The sequence below is a fragment of the Etheostoma cragini genome, chromosome 17 (genome assembly GCF_013103735.1).
Source record: "Etheostoma cragini isolate CJK2018 chromosome 17, CSU_Ecrag_1.0, whole genome shotgun sequence".
In the NCBI taxonomy this organism is placed as follows: domain Eukaryota; kingdom Metazoa; phylum Chordata; class Actinopteri; order Perciformes; family Percidae; genus Etheostoma; species Etheostoma cragini.
In genome coordinates this window covers 12,818,525-12,827,017 of record NC_048423.1, presented here as the reverse complement: position 1 = coordinate 12,827,017, position 8,493 = coordinate 12,818,525, and the positions used below count along the sequence as shown (strand labels likewise).

Genomic DNA, 8,493 nt, shown 5'->3' with positions numbered 1-8,493 from the left:
TATATGTATGTATGAAAAACAATACTAAAACATGATGGAATACATTGCAATAAGGTTCTCAAGCATTCTCTATTGCTTTGTATTAAATTCTCCTTTAGATCGACTTACATGTAATAATATCTGAGTCAGCACACATGTAGCTCAGGCATCGTTTATTCTCCTCTTTTGCATCTTTTGTTGGGGATGTAACCTCCTTAAATGGGCATGAAAATTGTTCACCTCAATGATTCATTATTCATTTTACTGTTTTAATAAACTCCTGGACTGTAATGTTTCAGATGTTTTGATATTTTGTGATAAAAAAAGTTATAATTGGCTATTACAAGAATAAAGTAACAATATTTCAGAAAAAAATCTCCATGCACCATAGCTCAAACGCGACACATCTGCCGCAGCATGTCGACAGCGGAGCGTTTACTGACTGCTTGATAATGTATATCATTTTGATCACTTTGTTTCTTTTGAGAGCAGAGTTTGATTTTGAACAAGGGTAAAACTGTTTTGGGGTAAAAAAGTTTTGTGGTTTTTGTGTTGAATTTTTTCTGAAAATGGAGCAAGGTTTCAGATGTGTTTTAGCAATTAGAAAGAACTACAATAGGAAATGCATTAGGCCTACAGCCAAGGATTGCTCCGTTGCCGGTAAAAAAACAAAACGAATTTAATCGTCCACATGTTCCACCAAAACAAGTTTTTTCCGAGTATATTTTGCAGCGGCACCGCGGATTTTTATAGACATAAATGGTGCTTAGCACCGCCCTGGACAATTATGATTGGTTTAAAGAAATGCCAATAAACTAGAGCACGTTTCCCTAATGTAAGACCGGCGCAGAGCGTGTACATGGTGGAAGACCTTCTGAAACATCTACAGGCATTGATTGGTTAGTTCTGGCTAGTATGACTACAGCTAATTAACATATTGCCGCTAAACATCATGGGAAAAAGACAAAGTGGTCGCATTTTAAGAAGAATCAACCTATTCACCCTTTTGAAAAAAACGTTAACATCGTTTAAGCTGTAGGCTACTGTAGTAAGAAACGAACTATGTACAAAGCGGGTGACACGTTTAAGTCCGACACCCTGATAGTAAATACTACTGTTATTCAGTGCTACAAATAGAAGTTGTCCACTCTCTATATGTTGGATGTGAGGGCGATCTGGCTGCGACATCTGTCACCCCATTGATCGCTAGGGTTTATTCGGCTGATCTGGCTGGCTAGGCGGGTGTCCCCTTCCTCCCTCACCGCTCCATGTGTGTCCCTCCCGAAGCCCCGCGCTCGGTGGAAGAGGACGGTGGTTCCCCCGGCGGACGTCCATCCTTCGGTGTACCAGTAGCTACGCTCCCCTGCTAGAACCTCCAAACAAGCTCAAGGCCCATTTGTAGGAGAAACGTAGGGAAGTTAAGCTCCAAAGCGTCAGACACATCCAATTGAGGCGCTGCACGTGGCAGTCTGCCTTCCTTTTATTTGTATGAAATGAAACAGTTTTGGTGACAAAAGCCAGGGTAAGGTACATATTTAGCTTCTTGAGTTTTAGTAAAAGTGGTCAGCTTCCTAAAAATCTATAACATAGCTACGTGACACTAGCAACATAAGGATGCTAGCTGCCGTTTAAACCCATAGAAGAAGAAGGAAGTTGTGGGAGGCGGGGTGAGGGGGATTGGACGTTGAATGATAAGACCAGAAAGGCTACGGTTCGATCGCAGTGGTAACCCTCCTTTTATTTATCATAAACCAGCCTTTTTTTTCACGCGTGCATATTAGTACTTTTATTTCAGCTTTGTGACAGGTGAGTAAACTCGTTGGATTTACGCTAGAAGTCCTAATGTTAGCACTAAGCTTCAAGAAACTGACGGAGTTACGTTAGCTAGCTGTCTTCCTAACCCACCCAATAATGAGGGCTAGCTAGCTAGGTTAACGTTACCAGGGGAATGGTGTATCAGCCTTTGCTATTTATGCATTAAATATATCCAGACGTTCTGTGTGCTCGTTATATTGAAGGAGACATCTGTGGTGCAAACGGGTAGCTATATGTGTATGGATTTGTCGCTAGTTTCTTCATAAGCAATTCTGCAAGCTAACTAGCTCACCGTTTATGTTAGCGTTAGCTGTTTGCTTCCTACTTGAGAAGTGCACTCTCTAAATGAGGCAGCTAACGATAAGGTTTTTAAGTACGTTTCAACCAAATGCGATAAGAAAATAATAATCCTGCAAGTCATTATATTGAGAAACGTTCTCATTATAGAATTAGCTAGCTAGTACTTCAAAATCATTCGAAACATTCAAAAAACAGTTCAAAATATTGTTAGTATCTCAAAAAAAATGAGAAGCTTTCTGAAAAAACGACAAACGTTAAAAAACCATACTAAGTCATTATGTTGAGTGAGCATCTCATTATTTTTTAGATATATTTTTAAGATAACCTATTTTTAAAGATCTGTGCAAATACATTTCCTCCCCCTTATATAGGTTTTAGATTACTGATAGGTGGGTATTATTTTATGAATTTGTGTCCACTCCATTTAAGGGTAACGTTAGACTTAATGTTAAGATCATCTCTCTGTATAATGCAATATAACTCAACAGCTTCAAAACTACACTAAATGTGAAGGTCATCTCTCTGTATAATGCAATATAACTCAACAGCTTCAAAACTACAGTCTCCAAGACCATAACGTTTTGACCATAAAGTTGATAAATACCTCTCAAACAGTTTAATCAAAGCCGAACACTAAAACATCCAAGGTAGGGTAGGGTTTCTCTCAGGGCTGATGTGTGAGACTGCATTAGTTTTAGCTAGGTATACCTAACACTTTTAAATGACTGACGCACTGCTGCTGACAATGACTGAGGTGTGATGGTGCCCTGTGATGTTGTATAAATATGTCAGAATGTTTCTGCTTCTTTCGCTGCCCGTAGGTGAGTACTAGCGAGGATGACGATGCCGCACATAGGGGCAGTATTTGGAGCAATAGCAGGAGTGATGGCCATCATGTTGCACTCCTCCATTCACAAGGTAGAAGAAGGACACCTTGCTGTGTACTACAGGTATCAGAACACTGACCTTTTATATCTGTGCCTAAAAGAAATAACAAATATACTTGGAATGTGCTTCGCTTATTGTTGTATGAAAGAGGTATATTTCCTGATAATGATACATACACATTTTACCTTGAAAGGGCAATATTATCTGGGATTGTGAGCCGTGCGTAATCATACTGGTCCAACCAAAGACCACAAAAAGAGAGGCCGCTGCCAACAACTTGTTAAAGTTGAATTTTCCAGTCCAGATCTGAGCATGGTCTTAACAAGTGTCAGATGTTTGTATAAATCAGTCAAATGTAACAGTGGTTAAGGCCGAACGGACTGGTAAAGAGGGCTAGCTCTGTTCTGGTCTGCCCTCTGGACTCCATAGAGGAGGTGGGGGAGAGGAGGATGTTAGCCAGGCTGGTATCAGTCATGGGCAACCCCTCTCACCCCCTACACGAGCTCACGCGAGCTCCTTCAGCAGCGGACTGCTGTACCCTCAGTGCAAGAAAGAGCGCTAACAGTGGTCCTTCATTCCGGCAACAGTCACTCTTTAATGCCACATCATAATGTAGCACTGCTAGCTGTTTCTGCAATATGATCCATGACTGGACAATATTCTGCACTATGTGTATTTTTTAGTTATTGCTCTGTCACCTCTAACTGTGCAAAAGCTTAATTATGTTCATCCACACCTTACTTGTGTGTGTGTGTGTGTGTGTGTGTGTATATATTCTGTGTGTGTGTGTGTCTGTCTGTCTGTGTGTGTATACTGTCTGTTGATATAAGGGTGTTTGTTGTGTACATATGGTGTTATTATTACTATCATTATAACTAATTCTATTTTTGTATTTCTTATAATTTTTTGGTATATTTTATCTCCTATGTCTGTTTAGTGTGTATTTATGTTATTCAGATTTTTTGTTTTTGTCTTTTAAGCTGCCGTAGCCCAGGAAGTTCCCCAGTGTGGGATTAACAGCGTCTTTTTTTTAATCTCAAAATAACATTTTACTAATCCCTGCAGAGAATTTAGACCTTAGGGGAAATTTAATTGAATAGAACTTAACAACTAAATGATTAAATATGGGACATATATTAAACCCTAATTGTTGTCAGTGTTCATTAAAAAATAACAGGAACAACCTGTAATATGTTGCAACATTGCAAAAACACAACTATACCCTCATTAAAACTGTATTTGTATTTTTCTTTTGTCCACCCTTTATTTGTATTTTTTTGTCCACACTCTTCTAATTGAATCACTAGATGATCTGATATCCAGAAGTCAAACCAGATAATTAGTTTGGCTTTGTTTCAGGGGTGGGGCATTGCTGACTTCTCCCAATGGTCCTGGATATCACATCATGCTGCCCTTCATTACCACCTACAGATCAGTGCAGGTAAACCTACCTTTCAGCCCTGAAACTTGGCCTGTTAGCAGAGGCAAGTGCAGTGTTAGAGTCAACCAGAAGGTGCTGATACATGAAATCCAGAATTGGATCTTCTATAAATAAATCAGTTGCAGCGTGCAAACAGTTGCCATTCAACCATGGATGCAGTGACATGTTCACGCACCATTTGCTGTGCTTTGTTTTAAAAATCCCATGACAAGATGCTCTTTGGATGCTTTTATATAGACCCAAGTGGTCCCCTAATACCATATTTAAAGTCTTTTTCCCAAAATGTATCCTTGGTGCAGAATTACAGCCAGTCTCACAATGAGCTCTCCTTAGTATGTGCCATTTCTGAGTCTGTAGCTTTTGAGGGGAGGAGGGGGGTTGTTTCATGCCATGGGACCTTTAAGAATAAACACGTTTTCTATTACATTGTATTTAGTGTGAGAACTAGATATAATTAAAAAAAAAAAAATAGTTTTTACAGCTTTTGCTACCGAGATCTTTTTGACCAACCTTTGTTATTTGAGCAAACATTTAATAGTAATAAAATAATAGCAGGGATGTGACTAGCTCATTATTTTGGATTCTCATGGGCTGGGACCGTCAGAGCAGTGAAATTCCTGAACTAGAAACGTGCAACTTTGAGAAATATCCATGTCACATGTTTAATCCAGATTAATGTTTATAAAAGGGCCTGTGTAGGAAAATACTCTTCATCATTATCATATGATTGTAACTTAATGTTTGGGTTCCAGACTACTCTCCAAACTGATGAGATCAAGAATGTGCCCTGTGGAACGAGGTAAGACGGAGGTTATCGATGTAGCTGTCACAGTGTTCCAGCCACGAAAATGGTTCTGTATTTAACAGATTTCCTTTTCTTTATAGTGGTGGTGTGATGATCTATTTTGACAGAATAGAAGTTGTTAACATGCTGGTCCCTTCAGCAGGTACAACACGTTCTAATTTCCGTCTATTTAGGATTGACACATCAACCCAGCCAGCGGCTTGGCATTACAACATTGTCTTTGGTCATTTCTTTGCAGTGGTGGACACTGTGAGGAACTACACGGCGGATTACGACAAAACTCTTATTTTCAACAAGATTCACCATGAACTCAACCAGTTCTGCAGTGTACACACACTACAGGAGGTCTACATTGACTTATTTGGTAAGTCTGCGCTTGTAAAAATGTTTTGCTTCATTTTAATGCAATAGAATGCAACTCGTCCTGTGCGTTTATTCTTGAAATTCTTAAAATGTGAAGCACGGCATGTTGTGTATTCTAACAGCTGCTGTTTTTGTTGTTGTCTTGCAGACATTATAGACGAGAACATGAAGACTGCTTTGCAGAAAGATCTTAACGTTATGGCACCTGGACTTACAATACAGGTATTTGAACACATACACATAACCTAAGGGGCACAGTAATTCATGTCCCAGTGGAGGCTGACAAATCTGGCTTGCTTTTCCTTATCAAACATCTAGCTATTTACAGTGCCAACCTTATGCTTTGTGCGATTGCCCTTCACACTGAATGAAAGAATGTAAACAGGGATTGCATATTGTATTTGCAGTAGTCTCCTAATGAGACAATGTGGAATATAAGTTACGTGGCTCTAACTTCAGTTGTACTGTACAATGTGCGGAGCCCACTTTTGCAAAGTAAATGAAAGAATAGGAACATGGTAACTGCAGGTAATATAGCTATAGCACAATATGATTTTATGTACGATCAGTCCAGTATTGTTGTGGTGTTATCAACTGTTAAAATCCAACACTAAACTATAATTCCAAACCCACCCACTGCCGTGAACCTCCTGTGCTAATTAGCCTATACACCTAGCTGTGAGCCAATGACAATGTACTCTCAGCTACTGTTCTTATGACATTAGTCAAATAAAAACATCTTTCACTCCTCCACTCACATTCTGAACAGCTACCAGCAGACCAAGTGTAACTTGAAAAGACTAAATATCCTGATAACCAGCTCTCTGGAAAAACATTTGTGGCAGATTGATTGCGAGCGAAGTGCAAACATTTTTTCCTCCTCTCGTTTTTTTTTTTGTCTGCACTGTTTGGATATCCTGATGAAGGCAGTCCGTGTTACCAAGCCAAAGATCCCTGAGTCTATCAGGAGGAACTTTGAACTCATGTGAGTTTGTAAATCTGTACTTACTAACACAGTCTTAGTGCATGGTTCAAATTTTGTTACCCGACCGCTCAGTTCATGTAAGACCACACAGAAAGGAAAATATTTACAAGAACCTTGCTTTGTGTGTATGTGTGTTGTATATGAAGGGAAGCAGAGAAGACTCGTCTATTAGTCACGGCTCAGACTCAGAGGGTGGTGGAAAAGGAAGCAGAGACTGAAAGGAAGAGGGCCATTATTGGTAAATGTGATGGGTTTTTTACTGTAAATGAGCCAGCTAGGTTTTTATTTGCATGATGGTCATTATAATTTTAGCTTCTTTCTTCATTCAGTCACTCATGTGTAACCCTACAATCACCCATGTGTAACCCTCAACCTTATGTACAGCTGTTACAGCTCACATGTTTTTTTCTGTCCCATAGAGGCTCAGAAAGTGGCCCAGGTAGCAGAGATCCACTTCCAACAGTTGGTGATGGAGAAAGAGACGGAGAAGAGGATCTCTGAAATAGAAGGTTAGCCTCACTGCTTTCACTTCTCTTTTGTGAGATAGATGTATGTGAGTGTGGGTGTGTGGGGGGTGGGGGTGTGGGTGGATGTGGGTGGGTTTGGGGTTGGTGACTGGCGAACTGGTCTGTCAAGTGTCTGCCTCATTCAGCACTGTCTCTTTGTTTCAGATTCTGCCTTCCTGGCAAAGGAGAGGGCCAAGGCTGATGCAGAATATTACACTGCTGCCAAGCTTGCCGAAGCAAACAGGGTAAAAAAATGCTGTTGACACAATTTAATACAGAAACACCACGTTTAATCTAATGGCCTTAAAGCAATGTTACAATAATGGGGGATATCTTTGCGATCTCTAACATACAATTATTTTTACAATATAATAGTAATAATAGCATTAACATTTCAGCAGGTGTAATCAGATTTATACAGCCAGCACGTCTATTCTGTCTGTGGTGGTAGAGGCAGAGCAGCTCTAAAGTAATTCTCAAATCAGAGTTGTTTATGGAAATGGCTCTGCTGTAATGGTGTTAGTCAGCTGAGTCCGGCTGATCAATATCGAACAATAAACTAACTTTAAATAGTTGCAGACCGTATCGGGTTAAACATGTCCAGCTGGTGATGATCACACTAAACAGGTGTTTACACTGACATGTAACGTGCTGTAACCTCTCTTCCACTTTCCCCAGCAAACATGATTGTGTGACATTACAGTGGGTTGTACAGTACATGTCCTTTAATGTCCTAAAACAGATGTCCTTTAACAGAACCTGATACCTTTTCCTAAAATGTACAGCGTAGTAAAGCAACTCGTTTTATGGTCAGTGTAGTTACTGTGTCGGAGTATGTGACTATTCTTGTGTGCTTTAGCGCCTCAGCTCTTCTCTCTGAACGTTGATATTGTCAGCCACCTCCACACCACTGAATTCACTTCCTTTTTTGGAACCAAATCCTCCACAGTCGAGCCAGCAGCAATGTTGTATTCAATTTGAGCCATGCTGTATATTGTCAGTTCAGATTAATACAAGTATTGTCATGGACCTTGATAACGAGCCCACCCTAAACTAAACCTCACATACTGTTGTCTAACTGTTTACAGGTGAAGTTAACGCCAGAGTACCTGGAGCTGATGAAGTACCAAGCCATAGCAGCTAACAGTAAGATCTACTTCGGCCAGGACATCCCCAACATGTTTGTAGAGGGAACCAACAACCCCCCTAAGTCTGTGCGCACCCCTAATCTGCCCAATGCTCAACAAGTGAAGCCAGAGTGAGTCCGAAGCTCTGCCTCTGCACAGGACAGGAGAACCGGATGAGGACTTGTCTTGTCCGTGAGATGGAGAGCACTGAACTAATGATGGTGGGTGGGATAGCTTTGCAGCTAGTTTGGTTAATTATGCATTTTAGTCTTAAATCTAAATGG

General features: G+C 40.3%; 1 protein-coding gene across 3 annotated transcripts; it reads left to right on the top strand.

The window, feature by feature from the left end:
• Positions 1-1,122: 1,122 nt before the first annotated feature.
• On the top strand, positions 1,123-8,493 carry erlin1 (ER lipid raft associated 1). 3 transcript variants are annotated; one of them, XM_034898009.1, is made up of 12 exons: positions 1,123-1,646; positions 2,916-3,044; positions 4,342-4,423; positions 5,176-5,222; positions 5,309-5,370; positions 5,467-5,592; positions 5,740-5,813; positions 6,518-6,576; positions 6,723-6,814; positions 6,996-7,085; positions 7,248-7,327; positions 8,171-8,493. In XM_034898009.1, the coding sequence occupies exons 2-12, from the start codon at positions 2,932-2,934 to the stop codon at positions 8,342-8,344; spliced, it is 999 nt and encodes a 332-aa protein (XP_034753900.1). In that variant the 5' UTR covers positions 1,123-1,646; positions 2,916-2,931; the 3' UTR covers positions 8,345-8,493. The 3 variants fall into 3 exon arrangements, with proteins under 3 accessions (XP_034753900.1, XP_034753898.1, XP_034753899.1); XM_034898007.1 differs by having other exon boundaries at positions 1,123-1,704; XM_034898008.1 differs by having other exon boundaries at positions 1,601-1,785.